Source organism: Oncorhynchus masou, chromosome 12 (genome assembly GCF_036934945.1).
Source record: "Oncorhynchus masou masou isolate Uvic2021 chromosome 12, UVic_Omas_1.1, whole genome shotgun sequence".
Taxonomy (NCBI): domain Eukaryota; kingdom Metazoa; phylum Chordata; class Actinopteri; order Salmoniformes; family Salmonidae; genus Oncorhynchus; species Oncorhynchus masou.
Window position 1 is genome coordinate 86331730 of NC_088223.1, and position 25671 is coordinate 86357400.

General features: G+C 42.9%; 1 protein-coding gene across 3 annotated transcripts in view; it reads left to right on the top strand.

The window, feature by feature from the left end:
* LOC135549241 (BTB/POZ domain-containing protein KCTD16-like) overlaps window positions 1-25671 on the top strand; it is a 129146-nt gene that overhangs the window by 69977 nt on the left and 33498 nt on the right. The window contains exon 5 of one of the 3 annotated variants that reach the window (XM_064979264.1): window positions 15112-15134. The exons of 1 other annotated variant lie outside the window; for it this stretch is intronic. In XM_064979264.1, the coding sequence (XP_064835336.1) occupies window positions 15112-15134 (23 nt within the window). Of the gene's footprint in view, window positions 1-717; window positions 736-15111; window positions 15135-25671 lie in introns of all 3 variants that reach the window. One more of the 3 variants, XM_064979265.1, reaches the window with a different exon arrangement.

Below are 25671 nucleotides of genomic sequence, written 5' to 3' on the forward strand. Positions count from 1 at the left end.
CTGGAAGCGTGACGTCGGTGTCCGTGACATGGCTGGATTTCTTTTTGTAGTCTGTGATTTTCTGTAGACCCTGCCACATGCGTCTTGTGTCTGAGCCGTTTAATTGCGAATCCACCTTGTCCATGTACTGGCATTTTGCTTGTTTGATTGCCTTGCAGGGGGAATAGCTAGACTGTTTATATTCAGACATATTCCCAGACCTCTTTCCATGGTTAAATGCGGTGTATCGCGCTTTCAGTTTTGTGCGAATGCCGCCATCCATCTACGGTTACTGGTAAGGGTAGATTTGAATTGTCACAGTGGGTACAACCAGAGGTGTGGACTCGAGTCAAATGACCTGGACTCGAGTCAGAAATATGATGACTTGCAACTCGACTTTGACTTTAACACCAATAACTCATGACTTAACTTGGAATTTAGCCTTTTGACTCGACCAGACTTGATACCCTCCCCCCAAGCCCAAATATGAAAAATGATGCTATTAAAAAAGTGTGCAGCGCATCACCTCTTCATTTAACAGATTACAGTTTGAATCGGACTGCAGCCAATCAAATTGTGCCAGCGGAGAAAAAGTTGCACGTGGCAGTGCAGAGGAACGTCAGCGGGTGAATTCAGATGGAGCCCTTGGAAAGATGATTCTCAAAATGATTATTTTTGGATATAAAGACGACGCTGTATCAACAAAAGCGGATTGCAACTTACAAAACATGCAGGAAGAAAATTACAGACGGAGGTGCAGCAATATCCAACTTTGTTTGACATTTGTAGCTGCACAAAGAACTGTAAGTCATGGCTAATATAGCCGGCAGCTATGTAATTTATAACTTGGCTAGTGTTGCATGTAGGCTAACGCAATGTTAAATCAATGAGCCTCCACACAGTCAGTGAGTGCAGGAACGTGATCATTGCACCCAAGATTGAGCTACAACTGGCTAGGCAGTTGGTAGCCTAAATCCTGCCTGATGTTACTGCTGTTCCTAAAACCATTGACATATGTTAGTCTACTGTAACCACACACACAGAGAGTGTGTGTGTGTGATTGTGTACAAGCCTACATCGCCCGATTGCGCCCCATAGCGGTCCCGATAGTCGATCACTATTTGGGGGGGGGTCTTTCTCATGGCTACCCATTTATTCCCATGGAAATATAACCTTTATTTGGAAAGTAATAAACATATAGATATTTTTAAGCATTCATGGTTTGCATAAATGTGATATACTAACTATTACTCTTGTTAAAAATATGAAATGGTATGACATTTGGTGAAGAGCACATTATGACTAGTTTAGGACTCGATGCTCAAAGTTTAGGACTTGAGACTTGACTCGGACTTGCCTGTCTTGACTTGGGACTTGAGTGCTAAGTCTTGAGACTTACTTTTGACTTGTAAAACAATGACTTGGTCCCACCTCTGGGTACAACATCTCCAATGCACTTCTTTATAAATGCACTTACTGGGTCAGCGAATAGGTTGATGTTTTTCTCTGAGGCTGACTGGAGCATGGTCCAGTCCGCTTTACCATCTAGTAGGGAGATGGTAATTGGAAGGCATCTCTAGTAGGGAGATGCCTTCGATAATGTCCACTAGGGGCAATGTTAGCACCTATTTCCATCTAGTAGGGAGATGGTAATGCGAAGGCATCCCTAGTAGGGAGATGCCTTCGATACCATCCACTAGGGGAAACATGAACAACTATTACCATCTAGTAGGCAAGCAGTTTGCTATAGAGCGTGCTTAAACTGCGAGCTATGGCTCCGAGATTCGCAGGTTCAATCCCTGTGCTAGGCACTCATTAAAATGTTTTCTGTTTTAATCCTATCCGAAACCTTATTACTTACCACAACCCGTCAGAATAAATGCCTACATTTAATCATATTCTTTTTTCCTGTTTAACCCTCGCTGGAAAAACATTGAATACTGAAATGAGACCATGAGATCTCGTTGGCGAGATCTTGTTGGTGAGAGAGAGATCTGATTTTAAAAATACCTTCACTTGGCACAAACACTTACATCATTAAAACACAAACTTCATTAAATTTGAACAAACTTAAAGTTAAAACCAAGCCTCCCCCTCCCACTGCACATAGAACCCCCCTGATACCTCACATCTCCACAAAATCCCCCAGACGGTTCACCAGCGCCCCATATACATAATCCACTTGTACCCGAGACGGCACCAGCCCCAGCAACACAGCTCTGGGGTCCCTACGTCCCACACCCAGCATCTCATGTTTCCTCTTCTTCCATATTGAAACTTTGCCTGCCCCCCATGTAATCCACTACGCCTATTTGCTACATATAGGTCCACAGTCAATCCCAAACCTAGGCCTGTGCACCACCCCCCAAGGGCAGAAAACATCCCTACCAACCTGGAATAAGAAAAAAACTCCTCCCCACAGAAAAGACACCTCTTCCCCACTGATGGATCAAGGTGTGACACATATCTGTTTGTAGCGATAGCTCCGTGAATAATCCTCCACCGTAGATCAGCAATAAGCTCCTCTATGGGAGGATTATACAGGTAGCGCCAACATCCTCTCAGAGAAGAGCCCGGTCCCAAAACCCCAATCACCCTGTTGCCCTCAGAGCCACCTTCACAGCCACCGCATACAGAGCCTTTTTGCTGGCTGTGCAAAAGGACTCCAGCTCCGGAGTCTTAAACGAGAACATCATTCCCTCACCCTCCTGGTATTCCCCTGCAGCGGCAGCAATGGTGAACGGAGGTAGGTCAGTGTCATTCGTAGTTAGACGGTCCAGTCTCTGCCTATTCCCCAGCAGCTCTCTGAACGAGTCTGGCAGTGCAGCTCGGAACCCCTCCACCACCTACTGCAGTAGCCTGGTTGACTTTATGGAGGAAGCCTCCACCATGTCGCTGCCATATTTCCACCCAGACTCTTCTTGCAGGTCACCCAATTTAGGAAACCCCGCTCTCACAAGCCTGGCCCGCAAGCTGACAGAGGTCTGGATGAGTGGATTGTGAAACAGTTGCTCCTCCATTATCCTTGCTCCTGGCCGTGAAACATCTCTGTGAACAGATAGTCTTTCCCTGCGCCCAAAGAACAGCACGGTACAACAGAGTAATGGCTGACATATCGACCTGCTCCAGATCCAACAGGAACAAGGTCCCTTGCTCTCCTCAGAACAGCCTCTGTGAAGTCTCTGTGCAGCTTTTAGATGGAACGTTGTAACTCTGGATCCAATGTCTACCAGCCCTTGACCTCCATCATGCAAAGGGAGGTGTAACACTGCTGCACGTGTCCAGTGTTGGCCAAACCAAAATAAATCCACCAGTAACCTCTGAAGTTGCTTGACAAGACACTGTGGGGGATCCAACATCATCAGCCTGTGCTAAAAGATTGTAGTGGCCAGGCGAACAGGACTCTTCCTCTGAAAGATATCAGTGGCAACAACCACTGCTATTTAGACAACTTAGCCACAACCTTCTCCACCAGCCCCTCCCAGTTTCCACCAACACTCCAGGAACTTCATCCCTACTCTGGCCCACTGTAACCCCCCAGGAAGACAAGGTGAACCTGCCCTGCCCCACTGTAATCCCCCCAGGAAGACTAGGAGGTCCTGCTCTGCCCCACTGTAGTCCCTCAGGAAGACTAGGAGGTCCTGCTCTGCCCCACTGTAGCCCCTCAGGAAGACTAGGAGGTCCTGCTCTGCCCCACTGTAATCCCCCCAGGAAGATTAGGAGGTCCTGCTCTCGCCCATCTCCCTATAATCGGACCTTCATGCATCCCAGTGATGTCTATCACATCTCTCAAAAGAAACAAGTTGCCCATTATTGTCCAACCCAGGCACACAGTATGCCTCGTCCCTGTGAACTATTGGTTCCAAACCACCTTTCAGCCGATTTGCCAAACACTTGGACAGTATTTTTGTAATCCAAGCAGAGCACGATACCTTCCTCCTGTTCTTCAATAGAGCTAAGTCCCCCTTCTACGGCAGTAGTGACAGCACTGCCTGCTGGTAGCTGACTGGTCGTTCAGAGTTCTCAAAGGACACCGAAATACACCACAGAAACATTTGCGTAGAAATCCATAGTCCTCCTCGTCATCTCCGCTGGATCCGACATCAGAGACCGTGAAGGTCACATCAAGTGGAATGTGCGCCAACTTCTTTCCCGGCTTTAGGAGCATCCATGTCCGTCAGGGTAGCATCCGTTCTCTAATGAGCGTACCCTTCACCTGATCCTGTAAAATAATACCCCCAGCTGTGTCCGCTTCGCCCTGAACTCCCTCTCTGACCCTAAGTCCTGCTGCCCAATAAGGCTATTCTCAATGTCTCTAATATCCTGCTCCAAATTCTGAATAGTAGACCTTATGCTCGCTGTTCCATGGGCAGAGTACTGCTGGCAAAACACCCTTACTTGTGTTTTCCTCACCTCCCACCATTGTCTTAGGTTTTCAAACTCAACCTTCCTTCCTTTCCAACTCTCCCTAAAGACACCAAACCAATCAGAAAAAGGGGAATCATGCAATAATTTAGCACAGTAAAACGTTGGACGAGGTACACCTGACAAGCTATACTCAATCGTTACCATGTGATGGTCTGAAAAGCCAATAGAGCAGATCTGGGAGCCCAGAACCCTGTTATAGCTCCGCTTACTGACATAGATCCTTATAAACCACTAGGAGCCCAGAACCCTGTTATAGCTCCGCTTACTGACATAGATCCTGATAAACCACTAGGAGCCCAGAACCCTGTTATAGCTCCACTTACTGACATAGATCCTGATAAACCACTAGGAGCCCAGAACCCTGTTACAGCTCCCCTTAGATCCTGTCTAGTCTAGCTGCACTAATCTTTCCCTCCACCACCTTCACCCATGTGTAGCTCCTGTCTCCCTGATTCTGTCTCTCCACATATCTACTAGTCCATGCTGTTTCAACATGTTGGTTAAGACCACCCCCGACTGTGGATGAGCTTCCTCTCAGTTCCTATCTAGTATGTAATCTGTCGTACAGTTACAGTCCCCCCCCCATTACAATACAGCTATTCCTGTCATACTGCAGCAGGACCTGTCTAAGCTTTTCAAAAAGCTGCACCCGGTCAGCCCCCCTGCTGGGAACATAGAAATGAACAAACAAATGCAGAAAAAACACCTTCCCCTTCTCAACCTCTGAGGTAGATATTACTTTAAGATCTAGGCCTGGTGAGAACAGAATCTGCATCTCCTGCACTTACATTGGAAATATTCCCCCTCCCACTCCGTGCCCCACACTACCTCATTACCACCATCACTGTGTGTCTCTTGTAGGACCACCACATTTAAACATTTACACCTACTAAACTTATACACTACAGCCCTCCTATTCCTGTCTCTTACTAAACTCATACACTACAGCCCTCCTATTCCTGTCTCTTACTAAACTCATACACTAGAGCCCTCTTATTCCTGTCTCTTACTAAACTCATACACTAGAGCCCTCTTATTCCTGTCTCTTACTAAACTTATACACTACAGCCCTGCTATTCCTGTCTCTTACTAAACTCATACACTACAGCCCTCCTATTCCTGTCTCCTACTAAACTCATACACTAGAGCCCTCCTATTCCTGTCTCTTACTAAACTCATACACTACAACCCTGCTATTCCTGTCTCCTACTAAACTCATACACTAGAGCCCTCCTATTCCTGTCTCTTACTAAACTCATACACTAGAACCCTCCTATTCCTGTCTCTTACTAAACTCATACACTAGAACCCTCCTATTCCTGTCTCCTACTAAACTCATACACCACAGCTTCCTATTCCTGTCTCTTACTAAACTCATACACTACACCTTCCTATTCCTGTCTCCTACTAAACTTATACACTACAGCTTCCTATTCCTATCTTTTACTAAACTCATACACTAGAACCCTCCTATTCCTGTCTCCTACTAAACTCATACACTAAAGCCCCTCCTATTCCTGTCTCTTACTAAACTCATACACTACAGCCCTCCTATTCCTGTCTCTTACTAAACTCATACACTACAGCCCTCCTATTCCTGTCTCTTACTAAACTCATACACTACAGCCCTCCTATTCCTGTCTCTTACTAAACTCATACACTAGAACCCTCCTATTCCTGTCTCTTACTAAACTCATACACTAGAACCCTCTTATTCCTGTCTCTTACTAAACTTATACACTACAGCCCTCCTATTCCTGTCTCTTACTAAACTCATACACTACAGCCCTCCTATTCCTGTCTCTCCTACTAAACTCATACACTAGAGCCCTCCTATTCCTGTCTCTTACTAAACTCATACACTACAGCCCTGCTATTCCTGTCTCCTACTAAACTCATACACTAGAGCCCTCCTATTCCTGTCTCTTACTAAACTCATACACTAGAACCCTCCTATTCCTGTCTCTTACTAAACTCATACACTAGAACCCTCCTATTCCTGTCTCTTACTAAACTCATACACCTACAGCTTCCTATTCCTGTCTCTTACTAAACTCATACACTACAGCTTCCTATTCCTGTCTCCTACTAAACTTATACACTAGAGCTTCCTATTCCTATCTTTTACTAAACTCATACACTAGAACCCTCCTATTCCTGTCTCCTACTAAACTCATACACTAGAACCCTCCTATTCCTGTCTCTTACTAAACTCATACACTAGAGCCCTCCTATTCCTGTCTCTTACTAAACTCATACACTAGAGCCCTCTTATTCCTGTCTCTTACTAAACTTATACACTACAGCCCTGCTATTCCTGTCTCTTACTAAACTCATACACTACAGCCTCCTATTCCTATCTTTTACTAAACTCATACACTAGAGCCCTCCTATTCCTGTCTCTTACTAAACTCATACACTACAGCCCTGCTATTCCATGATCTTACCTACTAAACTCATACACTAGAGCCCTCCTATTCCTGTCTCTTACTAAACTCATACACTAGAACCTCCTATTCCTGTCTCTTACTAAACTCATACACTAGAACCCTCCTATTCCTGTCTCCTACTAAACTCATACACCACAGCTTCCATTCCTGTCTCTTACTAAACTCATACACTACACTTCCTATTCCTGTCTCCTACTAAACTTATACACTACAGCTTCCTATTCCTATCTTTTACTAAACTCATACACCCAGAACCCTCCTATTCCTGTCACCCAATTTACTAAACTCATACACTACAGCCCTCCTATTCCTGTCTCTTACTAAACTCATACACTACAGCCCTCCTATTCCTGTCTCTTACTAAACTCATACACTACAGCCCTCCTATTCCTGTCTCTTACTAAACTCATACACTACAGCCCTCCTATTCCTGTCTCTTACTAAACTCATACACTACAGCCCTCCTATTCCTGTCTCTTACTAAACTCATACACTACAGCCCTCCTATTCCTGTCTCTTACTAAACTCATACACTAGAACCCTCCATTCCTGTCTCTTACTAAACAGCCCGTGTCCTATTCCTGTCTCTTTTTAAACTCATACACTAGAACCCTCCTATTCCTGTCTCTACTAAACTCATACACTAGAACCCTCCTATTCCTGTCTCTTACTAAACTCATACACTACAGCCCTCCTATTCCTGTCTCTTACTAAACTCATACACTAGAACCCTCCTATTCCTGTCTCTTACTAAACTCATACACTACAGCCCTCCTATTCCTGTCTCTTTTTAAACTCATACACTAGAACCCTCCTATTCCTGTCTCTTACTAAACTCATACACTAGAACCCTCCTATTCTGTCTCTTACTAAACTCATAGACTAGAACCCTCCTATTCCTGTCTCTTACTAAACTCATACAGAAAGAACCCTCCTATTCCTGTCTCTTACTAAACTCATAGTTGATAGAACCCTCCTATTCCTGTCTCTTACTAAACTCATACCCATCATAGAACCCTCCTATTCCTGTCTCTTTAAACTCATACACTAGAACCCTCCTATTCCTGTCTTACTAAACTCATACACTAGAACCCTCCTATTCCTGTCTCTTACCCTCATACATCAGAACCATCCTATTCCTGTCTCCTAAATCATACACTAGAACCCTCCTATTCTGTCTCTTTTTAAACTGATACACTAGAACCCTCCATCTCTTATAAACTCATACACTACAGCCCTCCTATTCCTGTCTCTTACTAAACTCATACACTAGAACCCTCCTATTCCTGTCTCTTACTAAACAGCCCTCCTATTCCTACTACAGCCCTCCTATTCTCTTCCCCCATTACTGTTTAAAGTGCCCACTCTTAAAGCCTCCAGAAAAAGGCATTCAAAAGAAAGAAAGAAAGAAAACCCACAGGGGTAACATACAAGGGAAATAAATGACCCGTCGTGATCAGACCCATCGTGATCAGACCCAGCATGATCTTACCCATCATGATCAGACCCATCATGGTCAGACCAATCATGATCTTAGCCATCATGATTGTAAGGACTCCAGGACTCCAGCTCTGGAGTCTTAAACGATAACATCATTCCCTCACCCTCCTGGTATTCCCCTGCAGCGGCAGCAATGCTGAACGGAGGTAGGTCAGTGTCATTCGTAGTTAGACGGTCCAGTCTCTGCCTATTCCCCAGCAGCTCTCTGAACGAGTCTGGCAGTGCAGCTCGGAACCCCTCCACCACCTGCGGCAGTAGCCTGGTTGACTTTATGGAGGAAGCCTCCACCATGTCACTGCCATATTTCCACCCAGACTCTTCTTGCAGGTCACCCAATTTAGGAAACCCCGCTCTCACAAGCCTGGCCCGCAAGCTGACAGAGGTCTGGATGAGTGGATTGTGAAACAGTTGCTCCTCCATTATCCTTGCTCCTGGCCGTGAAACATCTCTGTGAACAGATAGTCTTTCCACACGCCCAAAGAACAGCACGGTACAACGGAGTAATGGTTGACATATCGACTTGCTCCAGATCCAACAGGAACAAGGTCCCTTGCTCTCCTCAGAACAGCCTCTGTGAAATCTCTGTGCAGCTTGTAGATGGAACGTTGTAACTCTGGATCCAATGTCTACCAGCCCTTGACCTCCATCATGCAAAGGGAGGTGTAACACTGCTGCACGTGTCCAGTGTTGGCCAAACCAAAATAAATCCACCAGTAACCTCTGAAGTTAATCCATGACAAGACACTGTGGGGATCCAACATCATCAGCCTATGCTAAAAGATTGTAGTGGCCAGGCATATGTGATACCTACATTACTCTTCCTCTGAAAGATATCAGTGGCAACAACCACTGCTATTTAAACAACTTAGCCACAACCTTCTCCACCAGCCCCTCCCAGTTTCCACCAACACCCCAGGAACTTCATCCCTACTCTGGCCCACTGTAACCCCCCAGGAAGACAAGGTGAACCTGCCCTGCCCCACTGTAATCCCCCCAGGAAGACTAGGAGGTCCTGCTCTGCCCCACTGTAGTCCCTCAGGAAGACTAGGAGGTCCTGCTCTGCCCCACTGTAGCCCCCCAGGAAGACTAGGAGGTCCTGAATATAACCCCCACTGTAGCCAAAGGAAGACTAGGAGGTCCTGCTCTGCCCCACTGTAGCCCCCCAGGAAGACTAGGAGGTCCTGCTCTGCCCCACTGTAGCCCCTCAGGAAGACTAAAATAAAGAAAGAAAGAAAAGCCACAGGGGTAACATACAAGGGAAATAAATTACCCGTCGTGATCAGACCCATCGTGATCAGACCCAGCATGATCAGACCCATCATGATCTTAGCCATCATGATCGTACCCATCATGATCATACCATCATTATCTTACCCATCATGATCATACCATCATTATCTTACCCATCATGATCAGACCCATCATGATCTTATCCATCATGATCTTAACCACCGTGATCAGACCCATCATGATCTTACCCATCATGGCCAGATCCATCATGATCAGACCCATCATGATCTTACAAATCATGATCCTACCCACCACGATCATACCCATCATTGCCAGATCCATCATGAGCAGACCCATCATGATCTTACCCATCATGATCTTACCCATCATGATCTTACCTATCATGATCTTACCCACCACGATCAGACCCATCATGGTCAGTCCCATCATGATCTTATCCATCATGATCTTACCCATCATGATCTTACCCATCATGATCTTATCCATCATGATCTTACCCATCATGATCTTATCCATCATGATCAGACCCATCATGATCAGACCCATCATGATTTTACTCATCATGATTGGCCTACTCTCAGATCTGGAACCAGATGTGACAGAGGCCCTATCAGTTCCCCACTCCCTGTGCGTGCACACCTGCTGCTTATGTCCAATCAAAACACTTCAGACTACCCGTGGTCACATAAACTATGTAGGCTTTCCCCTCATACTTCACCTGATATGACATATCTAAAGTTTTTGTCAGTGAGTCTAAAAACATGAAAACCAGTCTTCTACAAGCAGTAACACAGATTTACTTAAACCCAGTTGATACACAACCCCTCCTCTTCCAGGTCAGCTCTCAATAGAAATGTTATTATTCTAGAACTGGAATCATGAAGAACGTGAAGTGAATCATTGATAGGTGTTAAGTTTATAATTGTGTTTTGGTTAGAGTTGCGAAGCTACCAGTAATTTACCAAAGTTTTTATTTTTTATTTTTTAATTTCACCTTTATTTAACCAGGTAAGCTAGTTGAGAACAAGTTCTCATTTACAACTGCGACCTGGCCAAGATAAAGCAAAGCAGTGCCACACAAACAACAACACAGAGTTACACATGAAATAACCAAGCATACAGTTAATAACACAATAGAAAAAAAAGATGAAAAAAAAAGTCTATATACATTGTGTGCAAATGGCATTAGGAGGTAAGGCAATAAATAGGCCATAGTAGCGAAGTAATTACAATTTAGCAAATTAACACTGGAGTGATAGATGAGCAGATGATGATTTGCAAGTAGAAATACTGGTGTGTAAAAGAGCAGAAAAGTAAATAAAAACAATATGGGGATGAGGTAGTTACAGGAATCTTCTCTAATTTTGGTAATTAACAAGTAATCTATGGCAGTCTATGGTAATTTTGGTAATTAACAAGTAATCCATGGCAGTCTATGGTAATTTTGGTCATTAACAAGTAATATATGGCAGTCTATGGTAATTTTGGTAATTAACAAGTAATCCATGGCAGTCTATGGTAATTTTGGTAATTAACAAGTAATCTATGGCAGTCTATGGTAATTTAGGTAATTTATACTTTAACTTTTCAAAATGAATACCTATTCATTATTCATATTATATGTCCATAAGGTCCATGAGTTTTTATAGGATACACCATATGAAAAACAGGAGGAAGTAGCCTAATTAATAAAAAAAAGCATTTAATCATCAATGCCATTATTTCCAATTAACTCTGCACCTTTTCCAACTATTTTCCTTTTTCACAACTGTTACCAGTTTGGCGGCAAAACATTCAAAACAAAGACATATTGACATGGCAAAATAAACTAAAGTGTGTTTAAAAAAATAAATCAAGGATATTTCATGCAGAAACCCTCATATTAAACAACAATGGTATTCACTTAGTTGATGGTTTATATTTAAAATAATGTTTTACAGCTTTGTCATTCATTTTCTTTTAGTAGTTTATTGGTAGTTTACTGGTAAACTTAGAAAGTTTCCAATAATATAACCTCCCTATGCAACGCTAGTTTGGGTTGATCCAAGTGTGATTTGACAAGTTCATGTACTGTAGGTAAGCCCTTTAGCCAGACACTCTAATGCCAAATAATTGGCTCTGTGCTTGACATGCTAATGAATTCTGCTGTGAGAAGTTTGGTGGGAAGTGGAGCAGTAGAATACCTTTGAGGGCATTGGAGGCCACCCCACAGACTAGACATTAATTGGTGGATTAGAATAAGAGCTTTTGAGGACTATGCACAGTTTAGTGGAGCTGAACACAGAGACCACCAAATGAGACATGCAGGGTGTCTGCTATCTAACTAAGTTCTTTATTACTTTTCAAAGTTAATGTGTAAGTATCTGTGTGCTTGGATTCATTCAACATTTAGCTGTTATTGAAATGTTTTGCACAGACTTACATATGTGATATATATCATGTATATCTTTACAGGTGAATAGGCAATCATAATATGTCAATCCGTTAATATGTTCTTTTTTTTCTCCATAAGGCCTGTTTGTCAACGTATAGTGACACAAGTGTAATGAAGAGCTTAGCAGTGGCGCTCTCGTTTCCTGATAGTGTCAGGCTCAATATGTTGTTTGTAAATAAGGTGGGGAAAAACAATATTTCCATACTGTAGTTCTATTTCTTTATGTCTAATGCTTAACTCTGTTTTGGACCACTCCTGTGCCTAGTCTTATACTGCTTCTTCTTCCTACTTCCAAAGGAAATAGTATGCGATTACTAGGCGACTGGAGATTCTCCAACATGGGTACTGGAAAATTACCAAAGAGATGGATTTTTCTCCCACAGTAGATGCAACATCTAAGCACATTGCTGGAGCCATTAAACTCTCCACTGTGTCTGCTCAAACTGTGAGGGGCTGACAGGTATATGCGTTGCCGTAACCATGACTACAGATCTATGTTGTTCTTTTGAGTCCGTCATGGTGGCCAACCTTTGAACCCTCAGAAACGCCACAACAACGTTAGTAATAATCAGCAGTTGAAACAATGACTAAGTGTCTTTCCCACCACTTTCTGTAAAAACCGTAGGGATAGGCATGGAGAAATGTAACCACTCTCAAATTCATTGACAGAGCTATGGATGCAAGGACTGATCATCCATGATATATATCAAAATTATAGTTTTATTGTTTTTTTTAATGGTATATGGTGTTTACATTTGCTTTGTTTATAAACATTGGAGTAAAACAAGCTTATATGTTGGGTTTTGATGGGGTACGATAGTTGTACTAAGCTAATAATGCATTTATAAATTATATTCTTCAATACTCATTGGGTTTTATTTTTTTTAAATTTTTACACATCATTAATTTATAAGTCCAAAAATGGATGTAGCAACTGCAGGTTGACATTTAAGAGTAATTGACCAATATATTTGTTTCATAAGGCAGATTCATAAGCTTCACTGATGTTGTGAGAAACATGTTATTTCCATTATATGTAGTATTTATTGTCTTTAATATGACTAATAGGTGTAGGAGGAGGCTTCATGTAGAGTGCTATGTGGAGCTAAATGCAGTGTGTCAGATCCACGGCCCCGCTGCTAAAGCCCTGACAAACAGCAGATGTGTGAAACACACTGACGTAACTATGTCATGATATTCTGTGAGAGCAAGTCTGGCGCGAGTCAGAAAGCCACAATGAGCCAAAGCTGTTGTACCTAGTGACCCACCACACACACAGCTCAGCGCTGTAAACCGAGCTGACGCACACATCACATTTAATGCCATTAAGTTCGTTAAGAACACAGGGCTGTGTTAAAAAGTGATAATTAAATGAGCTACTGTAGCTTACAGCCTCTGTATGAAATTGCATTGACGTCGCCAAGCTCATTGAGGCTCTCTCTCTCCCTGTCTTAAGTTGTGGTGAGCTAGCATATGCACAAACGTCTCTAAGTCACAGCCGATAAGCTGAAAAACACATGGCTTAATTGCGACTTGAATTAGCATAGTTAGGGCATATTTGGAGGCTCGCTCCAGCGTTTGTGTCCCATATCCACAATGCCGTTTCGTTTCCCCAGCCCTAATGAGACCCCTGGGAATGGCTCCATTGATTTCCAGACTGTCTCTAGCTGCCTTTGAATCTCAAGGCCTACGTTTGGCCCACGTGGTGAGAACAGACTGGCATCATCACCAGTATTATATTATCATATTATCATATTAATATTATCATATTTATTCACAGGCAGGCTTTATATACACTGACTCTACAAAACATTAGGAACTCTCTCAGCTTGTTGTTTTCCGCTATCATACCTGCATGTCATCAAGATATGACATTTTAGTCTTAGTGAGCTGGCATGACCAGATGCAAAATCTGTATTTTCTAAACAACTCCTGGGAAGGAACGACAGCATTGCTATAAAATCATTTGATGGAGCTTAAAAGCCAGGCAGTCATAGAAAAATGTGCCCCATTTGAAAAGTGTCAGGAAGTATGCAAACAAAACTTCTAGTCTACTGCTCTGTACTGTATATACTCTCAGGATGCTCGACTGATATCTTTCAAATATCAGGCTGTTTGCAACTAGCTGGGAGCCTGGTCAGACTAATTACAGAAGACATTGTGTTGAAATCCAGGCCTACCTTAGTAAAGAAACAGAGAAACTTCTTGTTCCCTAGCTAGTCATCCCTGATTTTGTTTAGTGTACACACACACACACACACACACACACACACACACACACACACACACACACACACACACACACACACACACACACACACACACACACACACACACACACACACACACACACACACACACACACACACACACGTCAATGGCAATAAACAGTTGGCTTATGGAATAAGGTGCCACATCGTCAAGACTCCGGTAGGCCCCTCAGAGCTCAGAGCCAGTGTTGGGGACAGATCCATCAGTAGCCAGAGAGAGATTCCTTCCCTCCCTGGTGGGATATGAGTGATGCTGCTGCTGGACACACATTTCCCCTGTTCCCTCCTTCACATGCCCTTTGAGATAAGCATCTCCGAGCATAGATCTGAGCGGCAGGCAGAGACGCCGAGCCAGCGGTGACATGATAAGGGGATTTACGTCTGATACAGCATATTGATCTGACACCCATCAATCTGCTCCGCCTTTAAAAAGGACCTGAGCCTTTCTTACTTTGACATCCCCCAGTCACAAAAGAGGTTGGTTTCTGTGTGTGAAAAGCTGGCCATGAATTAGGCGGTCAATTGTTTGCTGAGGGAGAGTGGATGCAGTGCTAATTTTGCTCATTATTGGTGTCCCGGAGCTCTGGTTTCTCCATTTATCTACCGCCCGGACCACTCTCCCCCGAATGCAGCATCAACACTTTGTTCCTGCAGCGAGACAGATAAAGGAATCAGCATGGCCATACCAATATGTTTGCTCTCTGTAAGCAGCTCTTGCGGACAGCGGGAGAGGGGCACACATGCGGGAGGGAGGAAGGATAAGGGAGAGAGAGAAATTGAACATCAGAAAGAGCGAGAGAAAGGCGGAAAGGCTCTGTTGGTGCATGATAATAGTTATGATATTGTTTGCAGATTATGGGATGCAGTGGCGGATTTAGGTATAGGCGACATAGGCAGCCGCCCAGGGCAGCATCTTGCCGGGGGCGGCACAGGGCTGCCCGCACAATTTTTTGGGGAATGGTGACATTTGTGTGATCGATTTTCTATCGCCCATTTGCACATCACGTCAATGATAATATGTCACCGTGTGGGACAGTAGGTCAATTAACCTTGTCAGAGTCGATGCCCTGATTCTAGTTTGTGAGCTAGGCAGGCTACTGCCTGGGAAGGTCTCCCACTCAGAAGTACGAGATGGGGAGGGGGGCGGGGGTAGGTTGACCTCAGGTCTCCCCACTGGAAGCCCGAGGTAGGGGGAGCGGGGAATCTATCAAATATCGCACCTCTAACTTTGTACAATACTAATGAAATTAGTAAATCAGTCACACTATGAAATGCTACCAAATAAACCACAATTCATTCACAATACTGTGAATATATAGTTTCACAGACATGTTGTTGCATTTTTTTCTGGTTTGTGTGAAATCGTTAAGAATAATATAAAACCAGTCTTCACACCACCAAGGTGAATTGGTTTAGTCATGACTCTTGGTTGACAGTGTTGGGGGATGGGTAATGTAGTCTTGACTCTTGGTTGACAGTGTTGGGGGATGGGTAATGTAGTCTTGACTCTTGGTTGACAGTGTTGGGGGATGGGTAATGTAGTCTTGACTCTTGGCTGACAGTGTTGGGGGATGGGTAATGTGTTGATGCTCGAGTGCCAAATCAACACAAATTTGTTTATATTTGTCTTTGTTACTTCTATTTGTATATATATTTTTATATTTATATTGTTTTAACTGTTATGATTATTTATTTGTTTTGTTCCAAATGTCTGAATAAAAATGACAGTTAGTGCAGAATGGTGGGGGGTTCGCCGAGGGAGCCATACAAGCTAGAACCGCCACTGATGGGATGTTTATATAGACATCATCAGTTCATAATTAATCAGAGGCCAGTGTGATGGAGAGTGTTTGTCTGCCTACACTGTAACAGTATTCAGTCTACGGCTGGAGCAGAATCAGTTTGTGGGACTAACAGTCATCACATTACATCCTATCAAAAAACTGGAAGATTTGTAATTGACATGCAAAACACCCATTGCATACTGTAGTTTGGGAATGTCCGTATTCATACTAGTAGTGGTTATTGTAGAATTTGTAGTACAATGTGAAAACAAGATGTGACTAGTAAGATATCCTACCAGGTCTTTCTCATATGAAATGTTTTGATTTTACACTGCCATCGATGCAGCTTTGTAATTTTAAAGACTAACGCAGACGTTCCTCTGTGGCCGAGACGAGAGCTATATTTAGCTCAAACCCAAAACTGAACAAGAACAAGATCCTTCTCTATCATAGTACGAGACAGCCCACTGGCCACTTACGGCAGTTCAATGTCTAGTTTTGACTGACATTTGGTTGAGTTGTCAACTAACGTGAATTGAAAATGTTAAATCAATAAAACATTTCAGAGCGTCATTGAATTTAGGTTAAAAGTGGGGTGGAAAAAAATACAAAATTCCCTTATGTTGATGACTTTAAAAAAATCAGTTTTCAACATTGATTCAACGTCATCACATATAATTTTTTTGTTGAAATGACGTGGAATGACGCAGTCAGAACTCTTCTGATACATTTCCATATTGAAGTGGTCTGATGTCTGCAGAGCTTTATAATACTCATAGATAGAGTTTGCATTGCCTTTGCAATGCTAAGGCAAAATACTGCTTATATGCTAAATGTGTGTCAAATGTAGTAAAGTACAATGGAGTATACAAAAGAGATAATTTGGTATGCGTTAACAGTTAATGAGTGTCTTTATATTCTAGTCTACATGCCTTTTAAACCCTGCACGCAAATACTTGATTATGAATTATAGAGTGGAGCATGCCAGTACTTGATTAGTTAGTGATATAGTCTCTCTAACGATGAACGTTTATTTGGGAGAAGGTGAGAGAGGTCTGGTCAGAGGCCTTGTAAGAGAACGCTAAACACAGACAGACTATCAGGTCCTGCTCCCAAGAGGGTGATCTGTGGTCCCTACAACTCTGTGTTTAAAGACTTTGTGGTTCGGCACTATGATCTTTATCACTAATTGGTCCCATTCATTTATGTAGACTTGGTCACTGGAAACGAGGTTAGGAGTCTGAAAGCTAAACTTAAAAAGACCATTTTTCAATGGCCTGGAAATAGATAGTCCCTAATTAAAAGAAAAGCTTAATGAAGAGGAGAGCACAGCAGGCCCAGCAGAGGCCCTGCATATGGGGCTGCTACACACACTGTTACAGACACTGCTACACACACTGCTACACACACTGTTACAGACACTGCTACACACACTGCTACACACACTGTTACAGACACTGCTACACACACTGTTACAGACACTGCTACACACACTGTTACAGACACTGCTACACACACTGTTACAGACACTGCTACACACACTGCTACACACACTGTTACAGACACTGCTACACACACTGTTACAGACACTGCTACACACACTGTTACAGACACTGCTACACACACTGTTACAGACACTGCTACACACACTGTTACAGACACTGCTACACACACTGTTACAGACACTGCTACACACACTGTTACAGACACTGCTACACACACTGCTACACACACTGCTACAGACACTGCTACACACACTGCTACAGACACTGCTACAGACACTACTACACACACTGCTCCAACACTGCTACACACACTGCTACACACACTGCTACAGACACTGCTACACACACTGCTACACACACTGTTACAGACACTGCTACAGACACTGCTACACACACTGTTACAGACACTGCTACACACACTGTTACAGACACTGCTACACACACTACTACAGACACTGCTACACACACTGTTACAGACACTGCTACACACACTGTTACAGACACTGCTACACACACTGTTACAGACACTGCTACACACACTACTACAGACACTGCTACACACACTGTTACAGACACTGCTACACACTGTTGTTACAGACACTGCTACAGACACTGCTACACACACTGTTACAGACACTGCTACAGACACTACTACAGACACTGCTACACACACTGTTACAGACACTGCTACACACACTGTTACAGACACTTACAGTTACAGACACTGCTACACACACTGTTGCAGACACTGCTACACACACTACTACAGACACTGCTACACACACTGTTACAGACACTGCCTCACACACTACTACAGACACTGCTACACACTGTTACAGACACTGCTACAGACACTGCTACACACACTGTTACAGACACTGCTACACACACTACTACAGACACTACTACAGACACTGCTACACACACTGTTACAGACACTGCTACACACACTGTTACAGACACTGCTACACACACTGCTACAGACACTGCTACACACACTGTTACAGACACTGCTACACACACTACTACAGACACACACTGACACTGCTACAGACACTGCTACACACACTGTTACTACACACACTGCTACAGACACTACACACACTGCTACACACACAGTTACAGACACTGCTACACACACTGCTACAGACACTGCTACACACACTGCTACAGACACTGACACTGCAACACACTGCTACAGACACACACACTGCTACACACACACTACTACACACACTGTTACACACACTGTCACACACACTGCTGAACAAATGGGATGTGAAAAGTGTATTGCTGAGACCTGTCACCAAGTAGTGTCACTTTTAGCCCAGATATATAACACCCTGCTAAATTAAAGAAACAAGATATTTTCACAAGGGAGTAGGGAGACACAAATACACACACACACACACACACACACACACACACACACACACACACACACACACACACACACACACACACACACACACACACACACACACACACACACACACACACACACACACACACACAAACCAGCTATAAAAGACAGAGGGACTGATGTAAAACGATTGCATTTTGAAGACCCCATGCAGTCAAAGGCATCATTCAAGATGTTCCATATAGTTTAATCTACACAGAGTTGACAAAACATTAGGAACACCTGCTCTTTCCATTACATAGACTGACCAGGTGAATCCAGGTGAAAGCTATGATCCCTTGTTGATATCACTTCTTAAATCCACTTCAATCAGTGTAGATTAAGGGGAGGATACAGGTTAAAGAAGGATTTTTAAGTCTTGAGACAAGGGGTGAATGGGCAATACAAAATATCTAAGTGCCTTTTGAACGGGATATGATAGTGTAGTGGGCATAATATTTATAATGTATGATATCATAAAAACCTCACATGTAACTCGTAATAAGAATAAGCAATTAGCCCATTAGAGTTATTTTTTACAATCGTTAGGACCCGTTTCTCAATACATACTGTAGGTCACTTTTTCAAAACTCTTCGCACAGTTCTCCTAACCAACTTTCAGCTTGGCACAGCAGTTAATTTCACATCCAAAATACACTAAAACTACTAAATCTGTAGTACATGTATCAAATCAACTCATTCTTCCATAACACTAGCAAAGGTTGTCACCCAACAAGCACACTTTGTCACTAATAAAACAATGACCTAAAAAAACACTAACAACAGGTAGCATTACACAATGTTTTGTTTTGTCAAATGTCTTTACAGAACAAGAATGACACCTCTCTATTGTTTAGAATTGACTGCAGTATATGTTACAGTAATGAATCAGACATGTTGCGATATGCTTCAATATGTTTGTCATTAAATGGCATTGAGTGATTCCAAAATACAACAATTTTTATATACACCATCTACCGATACAGATACATTAGCAATGCTAGTCAACCCTGTCTTCTGCATTTGGCCACAGGTTCTCATCCACATCACATCTTATTTCATCTTGGACAATACACCTAGGAAAGCACATTTTGGCATGCCTGGTCCATCCCTGGCAATCTTCTGCAGATATGTCCAGGAATCCAGCATTCATTGCGTCCAGGAGGGACATTTGATCATGTGGATGGCGGTCATAAACCTTCCCCCTCCATGAGGAAAATAATTCCTCTATGGGGTTGAGGAATGGAGAGTAAGGAGGGAGGAAAATAATTTCTCTATGGGGTTGAGGAATGGAGAGTAAGGAGGGAGGAACATAGTTCCTCTATGGGTGTAACGGCGTTCTTCGTTTGTCAAAAGAGAGTCGGACCGAAATGCAGCGTGTTGGTTACTCATGTTTTTAATGAAGAAAAAACGGAACTATACATGAAATAACTAATAAATACAAAACAACAAAACGGAACGTGAAACCTAATTACAGCCTATCTGGTGAAACTACACAGAGACAGGAACAATCACCCACGAAATACACAGTGAAACCCAGGCTACCTAAATACGGTACCCTATCAGAGACAACAAGAATCACCTGACTCTGATTGAGAACCGCCTCAGGCAGCCAAACCTAAACTAAACACACCCCTAATCAACCACAATCCCAATGCCTACAAAAACCCCAATACAACAACACAATAACATAAACCCATGTCACACCCTGGCCTGACCAACTAATTAACTAAAACACAAAATACTAAGACCAAGGCGTGACAGAACCCCCCCCCCCCCCTAAGGTGCGGACTCCCGGACGCACCTCAAAACCATAGGGAGGGTCCGGGTGGGCGTCTGTCCATGGTGGCGGTTCCGGCTCGGGACGTGGACCCCACTCCATAAATGTCATAGTTCCTCCCCTTCGCGTCCTGGGATGATCCACCCTCTCCGCCGACCATAGCCTAATAGTCCTCACCCAGAACCCCACTGAACTGAGGAGCAGCTCGTGACTGAGGGGCAGCTCGGGACTGAGGCAGCTCGGGACTGAGGGGAAGCTCGGGACTGAGGGGCAGCTCGGGACTGAGGGGCAGCTCGGGACTGAGGGGCAGCTCGGGACTGAGGGGCAGCTCGGGACTGAGGGGCAGCTCGGGACTGAGGGGCAGCCCAGTACTGAGAGAAAGCCCAGCACTGAGAGGAAGCCCAGTACTGAGATGAAGCCCAGCCAGGCAGTTGAATCCGGCAGATCCTGGCTGACTGGCAGATCTGGAAGAGTCTGGTTGACTAGCAGATCTGGAAGAGTCTGGTTGACTAGCAGATCTGGAAGAGTCTGTTTGACTGGCAGATCTGGAAGAGTCTGGCTGACTGGCAGATCTGGAAGAGTCTGGCTGACTGGCAGATCTGGAAGAGTCTGGCTGACTGGCAGATCTGGAAGAGTCTGGCTGACTGGAAGCAGATCTGGAAGAGTCTGGCAGACTGGCAGATCTGGAAGAGTCTATGGGGTTGAGGAATGGAGAGTAAGGAGGGAGGAACATAGTTCCTCTATGGGGTTGAGGAATGGAGAGTAAGGAGGGAAGAAAAGTGACACCATCCTGGGATGGGCTACAAACCACCCTGTGACTGCACAGGAGTGGCGAGATGCCACATTGTCCCTTACGATTACAAACGTTGGCCGATTTCCCCTCACTGCAACCCTGTCCTCACCTGACCCAACCTTCCATAGAGGTCATCCAGGAATTAAATGAGACGCTCGGTGTTGTATGGCCCAATTAGCGACTTGTTGTAACAGCAATCCATCAGAGGATATTGCAGCAGACATTGTGATGTTGGCACCACTCTAGCCCGGGACATCCACTGTGGCTCTTTTCCCAATCACATTCCTTCCTCGCCGCCGTGTTTTGGCCAAGTTGAAACCAGCCTCATCCACAAAGATGAATATGTGGGGTGTTTGCCTGGCTTCAATCTCCATGACTCTCTAAAATAAATCCACAAGGCAACATAAGAGTTAGGCTATTACGGTAGTTTACATTATCCCTAAAACATGCCATTGTGTGCCTCTGCCCTGTTTGGTTTTTGTTCAAAACCAGTTCTGTATTTTATAGTCATCTTACCTGGACATATTGGTTCCTGAGTTGCTTGACTCGTTCAGACTTCCTCTCAAAGGGGACAGTGTACAGCTGCTTCATCCTGACTTGATGTTGTTTCAGGACTCTAGAAATAGTTGTCATGCTTACATTGTGAATATTTCCAAATGTAATGTTGTCTGCCAACACTCTGTCCCAAATCTCTGTGAGTTTTATGGCATTGTTTCTGATGACCATATCAACGATTGCAGTTTCCTGCACAGCAGTGAAAATCCTACCTCTCCCGCCTGTAGGAGGTAACCGTTGAGTCCTAAGCAGAAATACCAAAAAAATTACACACAAGTGAGTTTGGAGGCTTTGCTCAAATTGACTTCTGTAATGTGCAGTTCAGTCAGATGCCCTTGCAGAATGCACATCTTACCTGTTGTTTTGCCCAAATTTCTCACAATAGATGCCACTGTTGAGCGTCGCAGATTTGGCTGCACTCTCAGACCAGCCTCTCTCATTGATAGACCATGATTTATTACATGATCAATTATAGTAGCCCTAGTCTCATCTGAGACTACAGCTCTTGATCTTCCTCTCAGGCTTCTTCCAACATGCATACATAGTCCTCTCCCTCTCCCAGCCACTCTTCTTCCTCTGTCAACCACTTCTCTATATCTGGCTGGGTCCAGGTTTACATTACAGTACAGCATTATTCCTAAGCTGTCCCCTTTTGTATAGATGATAATGGAATTGAAAGACTAACACCTGGCAGGTGTTCAGCTACAATGGGAATCAGCTGTGGTTGGTCTAATTGTTTGGATAGTATTTCACTTTTTAGATTTGGAATATATTTAAATATGGTGTTACTGTAGAAATGTAGCAAATTGCTGTCTTATTAAATGTGTGTTATGTTAGGTTTTGAACTTAACTTGTAACAGTTTTGAAACGAGAATGTAAACATGTGCAAATTGGCCTGTAGGTACGTGGAGTTTTGGTGGTGGTTGTGTCTGAGTGAGAAAATAATTCATGAAATATGAAAGAAGCATTTTGTGCCAAAGCAATGAAAAATGCTCCACAGTTTAGCCCACATAGACTTCTGTTGTGCTCACTGTGTGAATAGTTTCTCAAGTATTGAGAAATGCGTCCTCGTGATTGTAAAAAACTGTAAATTAATGATCTTTATCTGACTCCATAGGATAAATAGGAATATTAAGACTATAGTTGAGTTAGAGTAATAGAACACTATAGTTACAGTAATAGAACACTATAGTAGAGTTACAGTAATAGAACACTATAGTTACAGTAATAGAACACTATAGTAGAGTTACAGTAATAGAACACTATAGTTACAGTAATAGAACACTATAGTAGAGTTACAGTAATATAACACTATAGTTACAGTAATAGAACACTATAGTAGAGTTACAGTAATAGAACATTATAGTGACAGTAATAGAACACTATAGTTACAGTAATAGAACACTATAGTAGAGTTACAGTAATAGAACACTATAGTTACAGTAATAGAAAACTATGGTTGAGTTACAGTAATATAACAATATAGTTGAGTTACAGTAATAGAACACTATAGTTGAGTTACAGTAATAGAACACTATAGTAGAGTTACAGTAATAGAACACTATAGTTACAGTAATAGAACACTATAGTAAAGTTACAGTAATATAACACTGTAGTAGAGTTACAGTAATAGAACACTATAGTTACAGTAATAGAACACTATAGTAGAGTTACAGTAATAGAACATTATAGTTACAGTAATAGAACACTATAGTTACAGTAATAGAACACTATAGTAGAGTTACAGTAATAGAACATTATATTTACAGTAATAGAACACTATAGTTACAGTAATAGAACACTATAGTTGAGTTACAGTAATATAACACTATAATTACAGTAATAGAACACTATAATTGAGTTACAGTAATAGAACATTATAGTAGAGTTACAGTAATAGGCAAATAAGAAATGTACGAGAATATAATTTATGCAAGTGTATTTAATGACTTTGTAAAATTAATGGATTCACATACAAGGCATAAACTTAAGTTACAAAGCATTAACGGGCATTACAAAGCATTATTCTAAGCATGTTCAGAGAGAGAGAGAGATGTATGAATAAACTACTTCTCCCATATTTTTGGCTCTATAACAAAGAACAATCAGCAAAAACATTTACATTATCAATAAATCAAATCAAATTTATTTATATAGCCCTTCGTACATCAGCTGATATCTCAAAGTGCTGTACAGAAACCCAGCCTAAAACCCCAAACAGCAAGCAATGCAGGTGTAGAAGCACGGTGGCTAGGAAAAACTCCCTAGAAAGGCCAAAACCTAGGAAGAAACCTAGAGAGGAACCAGGCTATGTGGGGTGGCCAGTCCTCTTCTGGCTGTGCCGGGTGGAGATTATAACAGAACATGGCCAAGATGTTCAAATGTTCATAAATTACCAGCATGGTCCAATAATAATAATAACAGGCAGAACAGTTGAAACTGGAGCAGCAGCACGGCCAGGTGGACTGGGGACAGCAAGGAGTCATCATGTCAGGTAGTCTTGGGGCATGGTCCTAGGGCTCAGGTCCTCCGATAGAGAGAAAGAAAGAGAGAAGGAGAGAATTAGAGAACGCACACTTAGATTCACACAGGACACCGAATAGGACAGGATAAGTACTCCAGATATAACAAACTGACCCTAGCCCCCGACACATAAACTACTGCAGCATAAATACTGGAGGCTGAGACATGAGGGGTAAGGAGACACTTTGGCCCCATCCGAGGACACCCCGGACAGGGCCAAACAGGAAGGATATAACCCCACCCACTTTGCCAAAGCACAGCCCCCACACCACTAGAGGGATATCTTCAACCACCAACTTAGAGTAACAATAACAAATAACAATAACAAATCTTAGAATTAGCTATTAAAGACTACCAGAACCCACTAGATTCTCCAATTTCATTAAATAAACTACAGGAGAAAATACAAACCCAAAAAGGCCTGTGGTGTTGATGGTATCCTCAGTGAAATTATAAAATATACAGACCACAAATTCCAATTGGCTATACTTAAACTCTTTAACATCATCCTCAGCTCTGGCATCTTCCCTAATATTGGGGAAACAAGGACTGATCACCCCAATCCACAAAAGTGGAGACAAATTTCAACCCAATAACTTCTGTGGGATACGCTTCAACAGCAACCTTGAGAAAATCCTCTGCATTATCATTAACAGCAGACTCGTACATTTCTTCAGTGAATACAATGTACTGAGCAAATGTCAACTGAGCTTTTTACCATACATCAGACCACGTATTCACCCTGCACACCCTAATTGACAAACAAACAAACAAACCAAAACAAAGGCAAAGTCTTCTCATGCTTTGTGGATTTAAAAAAAATCCTCTGACTCATTATGGCATGAGGGTCTGCTATACAAATTGATAAAAAGCTGTGTACACAAACAACAATTGTGCAGTTAAAATTGAACAAAAGAAAACACACATTTGTTTTTACCACAGGGCTGTGGGGTGGGGATGCAGCTGAGCCCCACCCTCTTCAACATACAGTGCCTTGCGAAAGTATTCGGCCCCCTT